This window comes from Bufo bufo, chromosome 2 (assembly GCF_905171765.1).
Source record: "Bufo bufo chromosome 2, aBufBuf1.1, whole genome shotgun sequence".
NCBI classification, from domain to species: domain Eukaryota; kingdom Metazoa; phylum Chordata; class Amphibia; order Anura; family Bufonidae; genus Bufo; species Bufo bufo.
Window position 1 is genome coordinate 755,659,358 of NC_053390.1, and position 19,825 is coordinate 755,679,182.

Below are 19,825 nucleotides of genomic sequence, written 5' to 3' on the forward strand. Positions count from 1 at the left end.
GCCATCTCCGGACGACCGGTCCATCTCTCAGATCGTGCATTGATTTTATTAATAAGTGCTTCACCTTTAATAATAAACTCGATAACCCAAGAATTTAAAACCATAAGCTCATTTGCGAGGCTTAAGCACAAACATATTGTAGACTTGGCAGCGCACACAGCAGTAATCTGAGAAGAATTTTCATTTTACCTGTCACTGCCTGCAGAGAGCTGCTTACCGCCACACATTTTGTAAGCTCCCGCAAGCAAGCGCGCCCCCCGCGTCAATCGGTTTCTGTACGTTAGCTGGGTTTTCATTCTGGAGCCCTGATGTGTAATGGGCTTGTGGTATATGATGAATATTACAGAAAGGAAGGCAAATTCTAACATCTTAATAGACTGTAGCGTCAAGAAAAGGTAAAGACAGAAGGGAAGCAAACACACACTTAAAGGGGCCGTCTCACTTCAGTAAATGGCATTTATCATGTAGATCACGTTAACACGAGGCACTTACTAATGGATTGCGATTGTCCATATTGCCTACTTTTCTGGCTAGACTCATTTTTCCTACAAGAAAATGTAGACTAGAACAATCACGCTCACAGGAGCATATCCATAGAGCAAGCATACAGAGAACTAATAAAAACATGGCTGCGCAACATTTCACATGCAAACAATAGAACTGAGAAATGGGGATCATTCTAAATTAAAGTGGTATTATACCTACTATAAATGAAAAAATAGAAGCTCTTAGCGCACATTTTTGATCAAACGTGTGTCGGGCCCATCTACCAGACATCAATGCTTGCTTTATGGATATGCACCTGTGACCATGAATGTGCTAGTCCAAATTTTCTTGTAGTATATATTGAGGGTAGCGCCTCGCTTTAGACTGAGCAACGCCCATCTGCCTGGGGCTTCTGAGCAGAGTATAAATGTAGCTGGTTCCTACACTGCCCTGAAAATGGAGGCTTAGGCAAGTCCAAGAGAGGCGGTATATTAGTTTAAGGGTCCATTCACACTTCCGCAAAATGGTTCCGCATCTGTTCCGCAATTTTGTGGAACAGGTGCAGACCCATTTATTTTCAATGCGGGTCCGTACTTCCGGATCAGCAAAAAAATAAAACATGTCCTATTCTTGTCCGCAATTAGACAAGAAAATGCATTTTCTAAGAGAGTGATGTGCGGTCCGCAAAACACATAAGGACGTGTGAACGGACCCATCTGCGGAAGCCACCTTGACGCCTGGTAGATGGGCCCAACATGTTTGATCAAAAATGTGCGCAAAGAGCTTCTATTTTTTTCATTTATAGTAGGTATAATACCACTTTAATCTAGAATGATCCCCATTTCTCAGTTCTATTGTATGTATGTGAATTGTTGTGCAGCCATGCTGCTATTAGTTCTAGACTCATTTTTCCATCACATTATGCACTGTTCGTTTCCATGGTTACGACCACCCTGCAATCCAGCAGCGGTGGCAGTGCTTGCGCACTATAGGAATAAGCGCTGGCCTATGTGCGCTCCTATGGTCCCGTGTGCTTTTTCCTATAGTATGTAAGCACGGCCACCAATGCTGGATTGCAGGGTGGTTGTAACCATGGATACGAGATGTGTATAATGTTATGAAAAAAATTAGTCCAGCCAGCAAAGTAAGCAATATGGACAATACATTAGTAAATGCCTTGTATTAACTTTCTCTACATAATAAATGCCATTCACTGAATGACACAACCCCTTTAAAAAAGGGGCAGCCCTCAACATATTTGGACATTTCGGTCAGACAAGATTACATGTAGATTTCCACAAGTCCCAATGAGCTCCACAATTGAAGGGGTTGTGCCAAGTTTATAAGTTATCCTTATCCTGATCGCTGGGGGTCCGAATGCACAGACCCCTATCAATCCCGAGAAGTACAGGATCCTTCCCCTGCTCTGATGGAGCGGCAGATCGTGCATGCACGGTGCCCTTCATTCATTTCCTATGGGAGCACTCCCATAGAGGATGAATGGAGGGAACGTGACCCTCGTTCTCAGGATCTTAGGGGCCAGACCCTCCACAATCAGCTAGTTACCCCTACCCTCCACAATCAGCTAGTTACCCCTATCCTTTGGATAGAGGATAATTTATAAACTTGGCACAACCCCTCTAAAACTGCTAAATGAAGCGACATTATTGTGTATTTCATGTCGAGGAGGCTACTAAAGGAATTCCCCACAAAAATTCAGTAAGCAGACTTGTAGGGTTTACCCCCTTTGGACAAACCCTTGTTAGAAGAATCCACCCATAAATAAGCTGACCACAGGAAGTCCTGCTGCTGAGAACCATTCAGCAGTAAAAGTTCAATACCTCTGCAGCCAAAGGCCGCAGTCATACAGTGTTCTGCTCGCAACCAAAGCCTGTAGGATGTGGGCATTATGAGACCTTCAGAGGACAAGACACTCTTGCTCTCCTTTCTGGCTAAAAGATGAGGGCTTATATAACAGGCCATCCGTAGAACTCCTTAAAAGGGGTCTCTCTAGTGTTGAGTGAACTTGTGTTTTAAGTTTGGCGTCCAAAGTTGGGGTTATCGAAGAATTCAGTTATGGTCCGTGGTAGCGGAATCCATTATGGGATTCTTCGATAACTAGTGTTGAGTGAACTTGTGTTATCTCACAAACCGCATGTATCACCTATCCACAGGAGATCCTAAAGTCTCCAGTCTGAATGGAGCAGTAGCGCACATGTCGCTCCACTTCTACAGTCACTTCTATAGGACTGACTGGGCACCGTTTACAGTATTCAGACAGACTTGAGGAACCCTGTTCTTGGGACTGCAGTCAAACCCCTTTCTGATCCAACATTCATGACCTATCCTGTGGAAAGGAGACACATGCTGCCCGTAAGATCAACCCTTTATTGCCATACATTTTTTTTTATTTCATTTTTTGAAACCAGGCAACCCATTTAACTACAAATCTCCCCATATATTTCCCAATTCATACGATTTCATAATGTATCACACTCCAGACTGTTTGACATCTCGCATTTACAAGGCAACAGCCAAAAACCATTACAATGTATATTAGCCCAATGAACGGCAATCACTAAGCTAATGAAACCTATGTCCCTACGTCACAGATTAAATAGCATCTTAAAGATATGAGAACTGTTGAATCCAGTATAGTAGCAGAGCAGTAAAGACATCACTAAGGCTCACCTCAACACTTTCCTCAACTTCAATGCCGCCATCGTTGTCATCATCCATTTGTTTATGAATTGTTCTGATGGCTTCCAAGCTAGAGCGGTCCTCTTCTGTAAGACACGGTGGACTCAGGGAAATAAGTGGATCTGTAAGGAGAAAGTGAGACGGATGAAGACTACTACTAAATCTTTTATACTGCTGAGCAAAAGCAAAGGGCAGCATTCAAGATTTCAAAAAGCAATGCATCATATGTCGACTTATGGAATAATGCCCCCATTCCTGGTTTATTATATCACCCCCCCCCCCAAACCCTTGGTTTTCTTCAACGACGGTCCCAGTCAGACACCCACAGGTTCGCAAGGGACGGCATTTTGTATTGATGTTCCAGCACTTGCCATGACTGGGACACCCTTTTAAATAAAAGTCTAGTTGGCTCATTGTTGAGAAGAATAGTAAACTGCGTGGTCACCATACATCACGTAAAAGGGTTTTTCCAAAATTCATACAAGTCTCAATAGACAATTTTAAACTAGTTGCACTTTTTCAACCCAAAAGTATGCATTTTTCATGTTTTACTTGCTTCAGTGTCACTCAGCACAACTACTAACTTGTGCTATTGTAGAATGGCTGCAGGTCCATGTCATATGACCCATTTTCTGCATACAATTCTCAACAGCCCTTGCATCACCAGCTATCTCCTTCACCCTCTGGCAGCTGTACACAACTGGGTAAGCCTCCTTCCCCCTCTGGCAGCTGTAAGTATAGTCCTCAATAGATTCCCAGTCAGTATCGGTAAGCCCCTGGCAGTAGTAACTATAGTCCCCAGTAACTTCCTCAATCAGCCTCCTTCTCCCCCACAGGTGGGCATGCACATATGTATATAAACAGCAAGTACTGTTAATTGTACATGCCCTGTGCAATAAATCTAATATTTACTGGTAGGCAAACCCCTTTGAAACAGAATGGATGAATGAGAAAAAACTGTAAAGACAAAGTCGGTACAAGAAATGAGGTTCTCCTAGAAAGTGATTAAACATGTTATGTAGATAAGCACTGCATGTTGGGAGATTTTTAAGAAATCTAATTTATATGGTCGCTGCAATGAGTTAAACAAAAAAAAAAAAAACGCATTTCACATTCACAGATCTTGAACCATCTAGTGAAGTATTAAATGTCTTATTACATACAATAGCAAATCTGTCAAAAGTCACTTCCGTGCTGGGAAGTATATACGGTGACCTAGACAGGCAACAAAGAACTAACTGATCCAGAAACATCTCCTGTTACTGCCAACCAGCAGAACGTGAAGCATGTAGATACATGGGGGGTGATGGGACGACATAACCTGATCTAACCTCCATGAGTACTAATGATATTAATACAGAGTATTCTTCACCCCATTCATAGCCAAAATCTCAAAAGATCACAGAAATTATACAGAGACCCATTTTCACTCCAAAAAGGAGTCAAGAACGTAGACTGGGGACCAAGGAACATGGTGCATTGAGGTGTCATCCCTTCAAGATAGCTTGAGGGAGACCCCACCCATGACAATGCCTTGTCATTGGGTTCTAAACCTTCTGATAAAGCTGTACAGTCAGTGCTTCTATACTACAGGATCCTTACACGAGTTCTTAAAAAGGTGTGTGCTATTGCTCCAACATCTCTGGTAACCACAGAGTTGTAGTGGCAGACACATTGGTCCCTGCCGCTTCATTCAAACTGGGTACACAAGCCCCGATTTGGCGATAGGCGGGAGACCATGACCACCCACCAGACACTCATTCCTTATCCTGTGGATTGGGGATAAGTTCCTGTCATGGGACAACCCACCTAATACTCCTGGGTGCCTACATCAAGCTCCATCAGGAGACTCCACATCACAGGAAGTCAAGATATAGACTGCTACTTCTCGAGACCTAGTAGGAATCCTCACCTCAGCTGTGTAGAGGGGGGAACTTACAAAGGCCAAAGACTGGGCGAGAATGTTCGTCGCCTGATTATCTTCTCGTGTAAGCAAGCCAATGAACCCCTGAAAAATGAACATAAGCTGGTGGTGGCACACAGCTGTCACCAATAATTAAAGTATATGTGCTAGTATTAATCATCGCTCGGACACTTATGGTACACCGCCGAGTTCCATGTAAACAGAGCTAAACAAGAGGCCAGGAAAAATAAAACTGCCCCTGTGAAAGGACCCTAGGTCCCAATAGTGCTTATGAGATTAAGTTAGTGTTATGAAAGTCAGCAAAAAAAAGGTCATCTGGAAGAAAACTTAATGCGATAATACATTTCCACGCTGGCTCCAGGTGCTTGGATTCCCAGCCCATTAGCAGCTAGGTACACTCGAAAGATGAAGTATGCTCGCATGTTATCTTATCGGTCCTGCCAAGATTCTCTGAAACTGCTATTCCCAGACAGTTTTGAGAAACATGGGATTATGTGTCACAAGAAACCAGTCACAAAGTATAATGAGCTTACAGTCCGACAACTAGAAGAACTGCCGGACAGTCTATCAGATGTCCTGTCTGGAGCCCAGTTTTCTCCTAGAAGTGATGCTTCTTAGGGTGCTTTCACATACGTCCAGCAACATTCAGGTGGAGATCCCCTTTGGCATTGTTGTGTCAGATCAAAAAACAACGGGGCAGATTTACTGATGAATACGCACCAGCATTCAGTGTCTGGCCTCAACAAGGGGACATGGCTTTGTGGGAAATAGGTCATGGCCTGGGAATTAGCACCATGTGCCAAAGCACTGTGGAGAACAATTCTGACAAAAAGTAAGCCAAGCAATAGGCGGAATGAATGTAGACGAGACCGATGCATCATCGAGCACCATCCCACCTCTGGGACCCGCACCTATCTCTAGAATAGGGCGCACCGTGCAAGTGTGGCCACCCTCCATTTACTTCTATGGGAGTGCTAAAGATAGCCAAGCAATGGCTCGGCTATTTCCAGAACTCTTATACAGGTGAATGGAGAGGTAGACACGCTTGCACGGTGCGCTGTCCGTTCACTTCTATGGTAGTTCTGGAAATAGGGCATACTGGCTCGGAACTCCTATAGAAGTGAATGGAGAGCACGCTGCACATGCACAGGGCGCACTTATTCACTTTGGGGGCCCTGTTCTAGAGAGGGGTGCAGATCCCACCTCTATCGGATACTGGTGGCATATCCTAACGATATGCCAAAGTGTGAGATTGTGCAACCGCTTTCAGTCAATACAATTTTTTGCGATAAGTAAGAAATCGTTCAGGTCTCCGTATCGGTGCACATCCCAGCGATGATTTCTCTCCATCACTACATGACTATCTGTCGAACTTATGTCCCATTAGTCTCAGCTCAGAGAGAAGATTAGGTGATCATTTCCTGGTCAATGCAAAATTAACTCTTGCAATACCGGGTCATACTCTCTTACTCATCACAGCTGAAAACAAACAAGGAATACAACTTCATAAAATGTGCATTGCTAAATGTCAGAAAACCCACAAACTTGCTTCATGTACAAAAAACATCTGACCAAAAAAAAAAAAAAAACAGCAAGAAGTTGTCGGAATTGAATGAAGCGTTCTATGTGTGAATGTAATGATGATATACATATGATTACAATATTAGAGTGAAAGGATAGATTTATTGGGGGGGGGGATGTACAATTGAAATGAGGCTCTAGGACCTCTTGGGCACCTCTAGCCTGGATACAGGATGAGATGGTTGGGCGTGTAGATCCTGCACGCTCGTAAGCTGCCATCCCAGCTTTTCTCATAAATGCTCGCCTGGCGATAAATCTGGTGACTAGAAAGCACAAAAGAAGGGTCTCTGGCGGAGACATTCTGGAAACCTTGTTTGGGGGCGAGCATTATCCTGCTGATAAAAGCCATTTGGAAGCCCTGCAATGAGAGGCAACACATGTGGCTGTAGGATGTCTACACATATCACGGAGCGGTTAGTGTCCTTCGTATCACTACTAGGGGTGACTGTCAGATGGAATGGGTCCCCAGACCATTACACCAGCAGTTGGGGCAAAGTGTAGCTCCATAGCAAAGGCAGGTCTGAAGTGCTCACCATGAGCCCTCCATATTCAAGCCCAACCATCGTTGGACCCCAAACAAAACCTGGATGATACAGTTCATATCCACAGCAGTCCACACTGCTTGTTCAAGACACCACTGCAAATGAAGGTGATGGTGGCTGGCAGTCAATGACACAACATGGCTTGAACGCTGTGACACCAAATTTCTTTCTGCAAAGTGCCTGGAAATGTTCCAGGCAGAGACAGGGGTGTGTGTAATGATGGAGCAAGCCGTTTCATAATGGTGGACATCAAGACTGTGGGAGGTGCTCATCAGTGGATGAAACAATCCTCTCTATTGGTGGTCTGCCCGAGTCTGTTGTGTGTATGCCCTCACATATCCACTGCTACCAACACCTCCTAGGTTAGAACAGCCTAGATGGCAGGCAATTCGTCAAAACAACCATTCTGCTTCCCTCAGTCCAATGATGTGCCCCTCTCAAAGTCTGCCCACTGGCATGTCTAGCAGTCTGTTCACTGGAGCGAGACCTCGGTCCATCCAATATCATCAATGGGCTGACTTCACTTCAGTGAAGTTGGGCACATCTAAGAAAAAGGAAAAGACACTGTGAGAGAACCGCGGCACCTTCACTTTAGGGACCACCATCTATCCCAATTTTATGGCATTTTCTATCTACATGCCACAACTAGTGGGAAACCCCCTTGAAAGATTAAACGGGAGAATCAGGGGGAGGAGAAGAAAAAAAAAAAAAGCCAGGTAAAAGTAGAGCCTATAGCAGAAAAATCAAATAAAAAAAATAAAAAAATAAAAATAAAATACCCAAGAAAGCAATTGACTTGAGTAATGTATGAAATTTGCAATGAGATCAAACCTTTACAGTAAGGCGATGCTACTCTCCCTAATCTGACATTCAGAAAGGTCACATTACAAAATAGTGCAAGTGCAATGTGCTGTGGGAACATCCCAACAATGTCAGGGGGTCTGCTTACCCTGGGTTATTTCATCTCATCCACTTCCTAAATGACCCTTTCACTTTTTTTTTCACATTTTAGGTTACTGCTTTGCGCTAAAATAAAAGAAGTTCCTGCGCCCCCCCCCCCATTATTCTGCACTCAATACCCCCTAAATGATAGTGAAAACAAAATGTTAGAAATCTTTGCTAATTTAATGAAACAGAAAAACCTAATTCTCACTTTGACACAAGTATTAAGACCCTTTAGGGTCCATTCACACATCCACAATTTCGTTCCGCACTTCCGATCCTGAAAAAAAAATAGAACATGTCCTATTCTTGTCTGCAATTGCGGACAATAGGCATTTTCTATTAAGTGCCGGCGATGTGCGGTCCGCATAATGCGGAACGCACATCGCCAATGTCAGTGTTTTACGGATTGGCAAAACACACAAGGACGTGTGAATGGACCCTTAGGCTGCGTTCACACGGGCGAGTATTCCGCGCGGGTGCAATGCGGTAGGTGAACGTATTGCACCCGCACTGAATCCTGACCCATTCATTTCTATGGGGCTGTTCAGATGAGCAGTGATTTTCACGCGTCACTTGTGCGTTGCGTGAAAATCGCAGCATGCTCTATATTCTGCGTTTTTCACGCAACGCAGGCCCCATAGAAGTGAATGGGGTTGCGTGAAAATCGCAAGCATCCGCAAGCAAGTGCGGATGCTGTGCGATTTTCACGCATGGTTGCTAGGTGACAGTCTATTCACTGTATTATTTTCCCTTATAACATGGTTATAAGGGAAAATAATAGCATTCTGAAAACAGAATGCATAGTAAGTGATCAGTTGAGGGTTAAAAAAAAATAAAAAAAATTAACTCACCTTCTCCGTTTGTTCGCGTAAGTCCCGGTCTCTTCTTTACTTCTCAAAAGATGAACTATGGGCTAAAGGACCTTTGGGGACGTAAGATCACATGCTCCAATCACATGGTCCATCACCGCGGTGATGGACCATGTGATCTGACGTCACCAAAGGGTCCTTTAGCCCATAGTTTATCTTTTAAAGAACTAAAGACCGGGAGAACTACGCGAACAACAGGAGAAGGTGAGTTAATTTTTTTAATTTTTTTTAACCCTCAACTGATCACCTACTAAGCATTCTGTTTTCAGAATGCTATTATTTTCCCTTATAACCATGTTATAAGGGAAAATAATAACATCTACACAACACCGAACCCAAACCTGAACTTCTGTGAAGAAGTTCGGGTCTGGGTACCACAGTCGGTTTTTTATCACGCGCGTGCAAAACACATTGCACACGCCCGATAAAAACTGAACATCGGAACGCAATCGCAGTCAAAACTGACTGCAATTGCATTCCTACTCGCGCGGGTTTGCCGCAACACACCGGGACGCATCCGGAACTAATCCGGACACGCTCGTGTGAACCCAGCCTTATTTTGGACTTCGTTGAAGCACCTTTTGGCAGAGATTTCAGCTTCCAGTGCTCTTGGGTATGATGCCACAAGATTTGCACGCGTTGATTTGGGAATTTTCTGCCGCGTCGAATACATATTTAAAGCCTCAGATAAGAGTGCATTCAACACATTAGCCACAACCACTAGATGTGAAAGGACTCTCTCCTGCTATAAACCCGTACATAATGAACACATTATTCCACATAATGAGGGACATGGTGCTGAGACAACACACAGCTCCAGTGCCAAGCAGCAGAGGTCTCCAAAGCCATGAAAGGAAATCCAGCTATGTCAAAGCAGGCTTGTAAAAAAAAAAATATATAATTATTGTAAGAAAAGATTCTTCGAACTCAAACGGTATATCTCAGAAGAGAAGAAAAAGTCCTAATAAAACCAAAAATATTGAGAGTTCCCATAAAAATGTAACCCACTCATCGTGTATAGTCTTAAGGGAACCTGCCGAGGGGGAAGAGACCTCTCATCTCACTCCAAAAACCCATAAATTAGAGGGGGAGCCCTCATTCGAGACCTTCAGAAATTACCAGGAACGAACCGAGAACTTACAAAAAGCAACTCTGGAGGACCCGGCCTATCCATGCATCACACAAACAACCCACTCATTTCGATGACAATCTATGCAATGCTTTGTTGCTCCTGAGGCGGCGCTGCAGAGGAACTGAACAGTATCTCACAAAAGTGAGTACACCCCTCACATTGTTTTGTAAATATTTTATTCTCTCTTTCCATGGAACAACACTGAAGATCTGACACTTTGATACAATGTGAAGTAGTCAGTGTACGGCTTGTAGAACCGTGTAAATGTGGTGTGCCCTCTAATAATAATAATAACTCAACACACAGCCATTAAAGGGTTTCTGTCACCCCGCAAAACTCTTTTTTTTTTTGGATAGTTAGATTCCTCATAGTGAGATATAGCAGAATATAATGCTCTTACTTCCTTTCATGCGGCCGATTCTTTATAAAACGAACTTTTATAATATGTAAATGAGGGCTCTACCAGCAAGTAGGGCGTCTACTTGCTGGTAGCCGCAGCAGAAAACCGCCCCCTCGCCGTGTTGATTGACAGGGCCAGCCGGGATCTCCTCCTCCGGCCGGCCCTGTCAGTAATTCAAAAATCGCGCGCCTCGCGTCATTCGGCGCAGGCGCTCTGAGATGAGGAGGCTCGTCTCCTCAGCACTCCCTCAGTGCGCCTGCGCCGATGACGTCTTCTCTTTCAGTGATGTCATCGGCGCAGGCGCACTGAGGGAGTGCTGAGGAGACGAGCCTCCTCATCTCAGAGCGCCTGCGCCGAATGACGCGAGGCGCGCGATTTTTGAATTACTGACAGGGCCAGCCGGAGGAGGAGATCACGGCTGGCCCTGTCAATCAACACGGCGAGGGGGCGGATTTCTGCAGCAGCTACCAGCAAGTAGACGCCCTACTTGCGGGTAGAGCCCTCATTTACATATTATAAAAGTTCGTTTTATAATGAATCGGCCGCATGAAAGTAAGTAAGAGCATTATATTCTCCTATATCGCACTATGAGGAATCTAACTATCCAAAAAAAAAAAAAGAGTTTTGCAGGGTGACAGAAACCCTTTAATGTCTAAACCGCTGGCAACAACAGTGAGTGCACCCCTAAGTGAAAATGACCAAATTGTATTTAAAGTGACAATATTTTGTGTGGCCACAATTATTTTCCAGCACTGCCTTAAATCTCTTAGACATGGAGTTCACTAGAGCCTCACAGGTTACCACTTGAATCCTCTTCCACTCCTCCAAGATGACATCACAGGACTGGTGGATGTTCGAGACCTTGCGCTCCTCCACCTTCTGTTTGAGGATGCCCCACAGATCAATAGGGCTTAGGTCTGGAGACATGCTTGGCCAGTCCAGCACCTTTACCCTCAGTTTCTTTAGCAAAGCAGTGGTCACCTTAAAGGTGTGTTTGGGGTCGTTATCATGCTGGACTACTGCGCCCAGTTTCCAAAGGGAGGGGGATGATGCTCTGCTTCAGTATGTCACAGTACATGTCGGCATTCATGGTTCCCTCAATGAACTGTAGCTCCCCACAGCCAGCAGCGCTCATGTAGCCCCAAGCCATGACACTCCCACCACCATGACTGTAGGCAGGACACATTTGTCTTTGTACTAATCAGATGGTTGCCGCCACACACGCTTGACACCATCTGAACCAAATAAGTTTATCTTTGTCCCATCAGACCACAGGACATGGTTCCAGTCATCCATGTCCTTAGTCTGCTCGTCTTCAGAAAACTGTTTGCAGACTTTCTTGTGCATCATCTTTAGAAGAGGCTGCCTTCTCTGACGACCAATTTGATGCAGTGTGCGGCTTATGGACTGAGCACTGACAGGCTGACCCCACATCCTTTAACCCCTGCAGCAATGCTGCCAGCACTCATACGTCTATTTTGAAAAGACAACCTCTGGATATGATGCTGAGCACGTGCGCTCAACTTCTCTGGTCGACCATGATGAGGCCTGTTCTGAGTGTTCTTGTTAAACCGCTGTATGGTCTTGGCCACCGTGCTGCAGCTCAGTTTCAGGATGTTGGCGATCTTCTTTTAGCCTAGGCCAGGGGTAGGCAACCTCTGGCACTCCAGCTGTTGTGAAACTACAACTCCCATCATGCATACTTGCTCTGTTCTTCTAAAAACTCACATAGAAATGAATGGAGCATGCTGGGAATTGTAGTTTCACAACAGCTGGAGTGCCGAAGGTTGCTGATCCCTGGCCTAGGCCATCTTTATGCAGAGCAACAGTTCTTTTTCTGAGATCCTCAGAGAGTTCTTTGCCATGAGGAGCCATGGTGAACTTCCAGAGACCAGTAAGAGATTGTGAGAGCAATAACACCAAATCTAACCCACCTGCTCACCATCCACACCTGAGACCTTGTAACACTAAAGAGTCACATGACACCAGGGAGAGAAAATGGCTAATTGGGCACAATTTGGCCACTTTCACTTAGGGGTGTACTCACTTTTAGACATTAATGGCTGTGTGTTGAGTTATTTTGAGGGCACACCACATTTACACTGTACACAAGCCGTACACTGACTACTTCACATGGTATCAAAGTGTCAGATCTTCAGTGTTGTCCCATGGAAAGATAGAATAAAATATTTACATAAGTGTAAGGGGTGTACTCAGTTTTGTGAGATACTTGTACATCTGTACACGTCAGCCTCTCTATGGGCACATATTAGTCCACCATGAGTATAGAGTCTATGTGAGCATCAGTCAGCTTCAGTAGACCTATTACACACCCAGAAGACAGACAAGTGAAGACAGGAAGGCACCCTATTAGGTTGAAGGAAACATAGCAGATGCCCAGCAGGTGCACCCATGTGTTGAGTTTATATACAGAGCATTGCCTGGCTAGGAGGAGACCTCTTAAAGATTCTGTCACCAGGGATTCAAAACTGAAGGACACCCCGCTCTCACCCGGGAGACACTTCCAGAAAACTGGATGTGTCAAACCCTTATGTGGGCCGTGTGTAAATGAAACAACATCTGGTCATTCTGACAAGGTGTCATTCTACTTGGCACAAGCACCATACTGTGTTCAAAGTGTAGGCACAGGATGCTGAACACAACATCCAGGTCCATATCTCCAGACCACGAGTACTGAAGCATTTCCGAGCACCCTCTTTGGCCAATGGCTAGAGTCCCTTCATCATTAACCTCCACAGATTTTGCCTTATGTGCTTTTCCAATGATGTAAGCTGACCGTACCCATAAGATAAATGTCAGCCGAACCTGCTAGGACCGGACGACCATACAGATACCGGCTGTGCGCAATCCGCACTTTTCTCAGTCCCCTTTATAATATATTTTTTTATTCTTGTTCAAAAACAGACTAATTGGATAATTTGAGGAACAGCCAAACGGACCACAGATAGATGACATTACAGAGATGAGAGTGTGTGAGATATGGGAAAAATGTGGATTGGACGCGGATCCATATTACGGTCATGTGCATGAGCCCTAAGGCCGTACTTTGCATCCGTGTCCGATCCACGTTTTTGCATTTGCAGACTGCACACATTCATTTGTAGGGGTGACTAGAAAAAGGATGCCAAACGTGTGCTGTCCACATCCATGTCCATTCCGCAAATTACTCAACATGTCCTACTGCTGTTTTGCAGACAAAAATAGTCATTCCTATTAATTGGACTGCGAAAAACACGGAAAGTGTCTGGCTTTTACAGACAACAATATGGACACAGTCGTGTGCATGAGACCCAACATGTAAGGAGCCTCCCAACTCATCTCCCATGTAAACAAGGGATGTGCTGCCAACATTGTAACTGTATAGGAAGGGGTTTGAACGAATGATCACAAGAACGATCATTCATTCAAACCTCTCTCAATAAGGACCCAGAGGGCTCTTTCACATGAGAGGATCCAGTTCTGGTAATCCACTGCCCTGCCCCGGACAGCAGAGACACGGAGCAGTAACATGACGGATAATGCTCTGTGCCTCTCTGATCTTTTTACTACAAAATCCCAGTGAGAAAATTGTCACCGTGATTTCGTAGTAAAAAGATCAGAGAGACATGGAGCATTATCAGTCATATTAACGCTTCGTGTCTCTGCTGTCCGGAGCGGGGCTCTGCTCTCTTTCACGCAGCGGATTACCCGCACAGCATTCGCTCGTGTGAAAGAGCCCTTCAGCTACTTTCACACATTGGCATTTTTGCTGGATCTGGCAGGGTTCAGCAAAAACGCTTCCGTTACTGATAATACAACCGTCTGCATCTGTTATGAACGGATCCGGTTGTATTATCTTTAACATAGCCAAGACGGATCCGTCATGAACTCCAGTGAAAGTCAATGGAGGACGGACCCGTTTGATTGTGTCAGAGAAAATGGATCCGTCCCCATTGACTTGCATTGTGGGTCATGCTCCACATCCCAGGACGGAAAGCAAACCGCAGCATGATGCCGTTTGCTCTCCGGTATGAGAACGGAATGCATTTTGGAGCATTCAGTTCTGTTACGTTTTGTCCCCATTGACAATGAAAGGGGACAGAACAGAAGCCTTTTTTTCCTGTATTGAGAACCTATGACAGATCTCAATACCGGAAAATAGAAACGCTAGTGTGAAAAGCCATACAGCTCTACGAATTCAGAACAAATGCATGCTCACTTCGGGGGTCAGGAAGGATCGCAGTCGGCCAAACAACCACTCTGCCAACAGCCATCTAACGTACATAGACGCCCCTAGTGCAATTACTGCATAGCTTCAAGGTTTAGCAGTGGTAAAACCAAAAGCTGCAGCAACCACACAACACCAGGGCACCGACATAAGGCGCTACAGTTGCTTTATGTTGTGTTTAAAGGGCAATATGCTCTTCTAAGGCCCCTTTCACACGAGCGAGTATTCTGCACGGGTACAATGTGTAATGCGAACGCATTGCGCCCGCACGGAATCCAGACCCATTCATTTCAATGGGGCTGTGTACATGAGCTTTGGTTTTCACGCATCACTTGTGCGTTGCGTGAAAATCGCAGCATGTTCTATATTCAGTTCACGCAACCGGGGCCCCATAGAAGTGAATGAAGCTGTGTGAAAATCTCATCACATCCGCAAGCAAGTGCGGATGTGATGCGTTTTTTTCACGGATGGTTGCTAAGAGATGTTGTTTGTAAACATTCCGTTTTTTAGCACGCGTGGGTAAAACACATTAAACCGCATTGCACCCGCGCGATAACAACTGAACGCAATCGCAAACCAACCTGAACGGACTTGCTTACGAAATCGCACAGTTTTCACTGAATGCATTCGAAACGCATCCGGACACACTCGTCCGCAAGGGGCCTAAGGCTCAGTTCCCATATATCTGGCAGGAGCATCTTGCTAAATTTTAAAGGGAACCAGTCACCTTGAAACACAATGCAACCTGCAGGCAGAAGGTTATAGAGCAGAATGATCTATAACTTCATACATAACTTCGGCAGATCCACTGCCGCTTCCTAGCAGTCTTACATGTAGACCATTTTCTACTCCTAAACCAGGCGTAGAAGATTGTAAATGAGATGGGCCTACCTACCACACTGGGGGCCTACCCACACCGTCATGTGAATGTACCCTTAGATGTGTCTAACAGCAAGTTACTCCCCAAAAGGATCAGGCATTGAGATTCAAGGAGCCTAATCTTTCTCTCCCCCAACATCATCTGTCAGGTAAAGAGTCAGAGGCTCTCCATACATATTAGACTGTCAGCCACCCGGTCAAAACTGCAGGTTTGGCCGACAATGGTCCTCAGCAGTGGTGTCCCCATGCAGTATGACGAGAATGTGGGCCAATGCTCTCTGTTTGAATGGAGTGGTGGTCATGCATGAGTGTCCACTGTTCCATTCAGCTTTATGGAGATCGTTATATACAATAGTTCAGATATCTCTGGCAGCCCCGTAGAGCTGAATGGAGCGGCAGGACGCCACATGCATGTCTGCCACTCCATTCAAAAAGGGGAGCTCAAGCTCTTGATCGAGATTGGCGGAAACCCCACTGTTTGGTCCTCTGCTGATCAGACATTTAAACTATCCTGTGGATAGGATATAAGTTGACAACCCCTTTAAGCTGGCCATATACATAGCTGTCAGCCAGACGCTCAATCGGCCAACCCCCAACTTTCTCAATCTTCCCCCACATATGCATGCCTGGCCGAGCATGCATATCCAGCGAATGGGGAGAAAGTTGCTTTCAGTCACCGCTGGCAGCAACTTTTTTCCACACTAAAAAGGATCAGGCAACTGAATCCAATGTGTCCGATTGGGGCACCGTCAGGAGGCCACCATACACATTTTGACCATCATTTATCATCACTGTTGATTCTATTACTTTTCACGGCTTCCAGTGACTGGTGAAGATCAAAACCTGCAGTTCATACCCTTCATAAATTCTATAATCCTGGAACTAGTATGAAGCATCACTTCTTCTCATTCATGTTCAGACACAGCCTTGAAGCCTATCCGGGGCTGTATGGAGGACGCCCTACTTCTGTTTCTGCGGCCATCTCGGTGCATGCATGCTTGAAGAGGTGGAGGAGGACAGACAAATTGCTGTAATTACACTGAGTGATTGAAGACAAAAATTGTATGTCTTCTTCAAATGAGATTAGAACCGTTTATCCAGAGAGATTTCACCCGCGTAAGTGTCAATCACAACTGCATTCTGCCTGTGCTCTCTGTACATAGCCGTCTAAGCCAAATAAGATCCAGAGCTTACCATCCCAGTTTACTGACCTCACTACAGACGAGGATGACTAGATTTACCAAACTGGAGTCTACATAGCACTGCATGGAGCCTACAACCTCTGCCAAGCTAGTCTCTCCTTTACGCAATGTCTCGTTGGCAGCTTCGCCACAGTCTGCATTTTGCCAGCCAAAAAGAAGAAGAAGTGGAACATATGGAAAGACCTGAACTTTCCAGGTTTGGGACCTGGTCCAGGTCTTTGCTTACAAATAGTGACCAAAATGCTGCAATGCGAACTTGACCAAACAGAGGATACATCCATACTTTTGGCATTCAACGGAGCATGCCTCAGATTTTTCTTGGATAAATCAACCTATAGAAAACAGCCATAACATTGGTGTGTGCATGAGCTTTTAAGGGGTATTCCAGCCTAAAACATGTATCATATGTGCACCTCCTAACAGAGCATGTCTCCCTCAGATAAGTCATCTCCAGACACTAGGTCCACGTGGTTGCTCTAAAGCATCTCTTTTAATGTTGTCAGAGCAGTGACTCAAGTAAGATCATCAAGTATTGAAAAATAAAAAATATCTAGCAGAAGTCCTCTGTGTGAACACAGCTTGACAAAAGTAACCTAATTCTATTCAGGATTTAGAAGACAAGAAAGGTCAAATCCATGTAAATGGGCTATATATATATATATATATATATATATATATATATATATATATATATATATATATTATCTTTATCAGAAGCAGGCGACCGCTCCAGCCACAGTTCATGCAGTGTCAATGCTCGTGGTGTGGAAATGTTCTCCATACTGCCCCGTATCATACATCTCTGGGATACAGAACTGGATGGAGATATATTATCCATAGTGACATCACCTAAACCCTACTACTGACCTGATCAGGTAGGTGGTTTTACCAGAAGGAGCATTAAGAAGTTACTGTAAATGAAAGAATATGTAGGTGCAAATATCAAAGACGTATTCAATCATAGTTCTCCATAGCTATGCCTGAGGAGAGGAAAGAACAATGTGAGGAGCAGCTTCAGCTTCTACCAACTGCAATAGGATATGAAACCTTCAGAAACGTGCTGTGCCAATAGTCAGTCTTAATGGGACAAGCAGATGGCAAGCGTTCCCTGACAGCGCTTACTCATCACAAGCCTTTCTGCAGAATGTAACCAAACACACACGTGTCTCGTATCTACAGCTAAAATACAAAGTGAAAACTCTTCAGATTTTACGGCCATTTTTCCTAGGATGTGCGCTCCATATTTACCTGGGTCCCACCTCTATTGCTCAATGATGCTTTGGCATCATCATCCTCTTGTCAGACGCCACGTGACTACTGCAGCCAATTACTGGCTGCAGCAGTGTCCTATCACCGGGTCTTTTTAAGTCTTGGATAACAACTTTCATATATTTCCAGCAATGTCATCAACTTTTCCCAATATCGAAATAAACAAAACATCTTGGATTGCATCATAGTGTCAAAAAAGTAACTAAATACTGTCAGATAACATCAACATCAGGCCAAAAAAAAAATTTAATAAATAAAAACACACAACACAACACACACCAGGACTCATCGTGCCAAGTACTAAGTCATAAGCACGAAGTCTTGGAGCAGGCACTTGTCAACGAGAGCCATGTACACAGAAGATGAGGGTTATCCCTGGGCGGCCATACAAGCAGGCAGGGCAGAAGAATTAGTGTGATTTCATCCACCGCTCTATTGCCGGTGCCCAGCAGTATAGGACATATTAGTGCCACGTGTTACATGTGAAAGGAGGAGGATATTCATTATTTATTCCAATCTATACATCTACAGTTATCAATGCAATCATACTGGAGTGAGAAGAACACTTTATCAAGCACCCGACACTCCTAAACCTGCAGAAGACGGATTGGCTGCCTGGCTCCTGGGATTCATCCAGCCCAGTCGACGTATTTTTACATTTTTTTTGGCAGGCAGGGGTGCAGGGCACGCTTCCAGTTTGTAATACTATCTGTATGACAATCCAGTCCTTGATAGGAGAAATAAGGGGCTGCAGTTGTGGACGTGGAGAAAGTCAATGTACAGATTCCTAATGGTGGTTGCACACGGCACAGTGTCCATGGTCTCCTAAGTCCAGTCACATGACTTCGCCCACAATTGGCGGGGTCTCGCCATCGCTGATAATCTTCCTGGGCTTTATCTGGATCAGAAACTGTAAGCAAGCATTGGCGGCTAAGTAAAAGTCAGCTGTCAAGAAGAACAAATGGTGGGGTCTGAAGGAAGTGGCTTTGCCAAGACATTCTTCTAAGGAAGGGAGGGCGATTGCTAATAATCTCTTTTAACTCTTCATCCCACCCTCACTGCTCCAACACAGGGTACCTTCACAGGCTCTTGTGCTGCCAGCTGGATGCCACCCTCACCATTTCTGACCTAGAAACCAGGTAACAGAGATCCGGAGGAGAAGGCTGCGGCATGAATGGAGCCTCAGTTTGTTTCTTGCACGCTGGCCAGTACAGAGGAAGCACAGGACGTCTACTCTTAAAATAAAGACGGCGTGTGGGCCAGGATACAAAAAGCAGTTTGCAAAAGCTTTTCCTGATTCCATTTCCACCGAATTCTGCTGTACCTTACACCCATGCACTTACATAATCAGAGTCCCTGATGAGCCCAGGCCAACACTAGAAAAGCTATGACAATAGCAGAGCATTGTAGAGGTGTCCATATATAGGGCTCACAGCGGCAGAATGGTTCTGGGTGCGCATTCGGATGCCCGTGCTAAGCAGGTGTCTATTTACTTCTGCTATATGTATCGGACACTTTGGGCCCCTCACTTCATATGGGATGCCTTATTTCTATAGGACCACGGGGAGCCCTGGCATTTCCCTGTATGATTGTGAATGGCAATACAATGACACCCTATATAAGCACCAGTACTGGACTAAACCCTTGACGGCTCACCACTCCGGACAT

At 44.9% G+C, this 19,825-nt stretch overlaps 1 protein-coding gene and 1 non-coding gene across 3 annotated transcripts in view; both read right to left on the reverse strand.

Annotated features, from left to right (window-relative positions):
• STIM2 (stromal interaction molecule 2) overlaps positions 1 to 19,825 on the reverse strand; it is an 87,151-nt gene that overhangs the window by 51,865 nt on the left and 15,461 nt on the right. For both annotated transcript variants that reach the window (XM_040419010.1, XM_040419009.1), the window contains exon 2: positions 3,178 to 3,308. In XM_040419010.1, coding sequence (XP_040274944.1) covers positions 3,178 to 3,308 — 131 coding nt within the window. The remainder of the gene's footprint in view (positions 1 to 3,177; positions 3,309 to 19,825) is intronic.
• LOC120992646 lies at positions 6,501 to 6,591 on the reverse strand. The gene has a single exon (XR_005777044.1). It is a non-coding gene; the product is annotated as a Z30 small nucleolar RNA (small nucleolar RNA).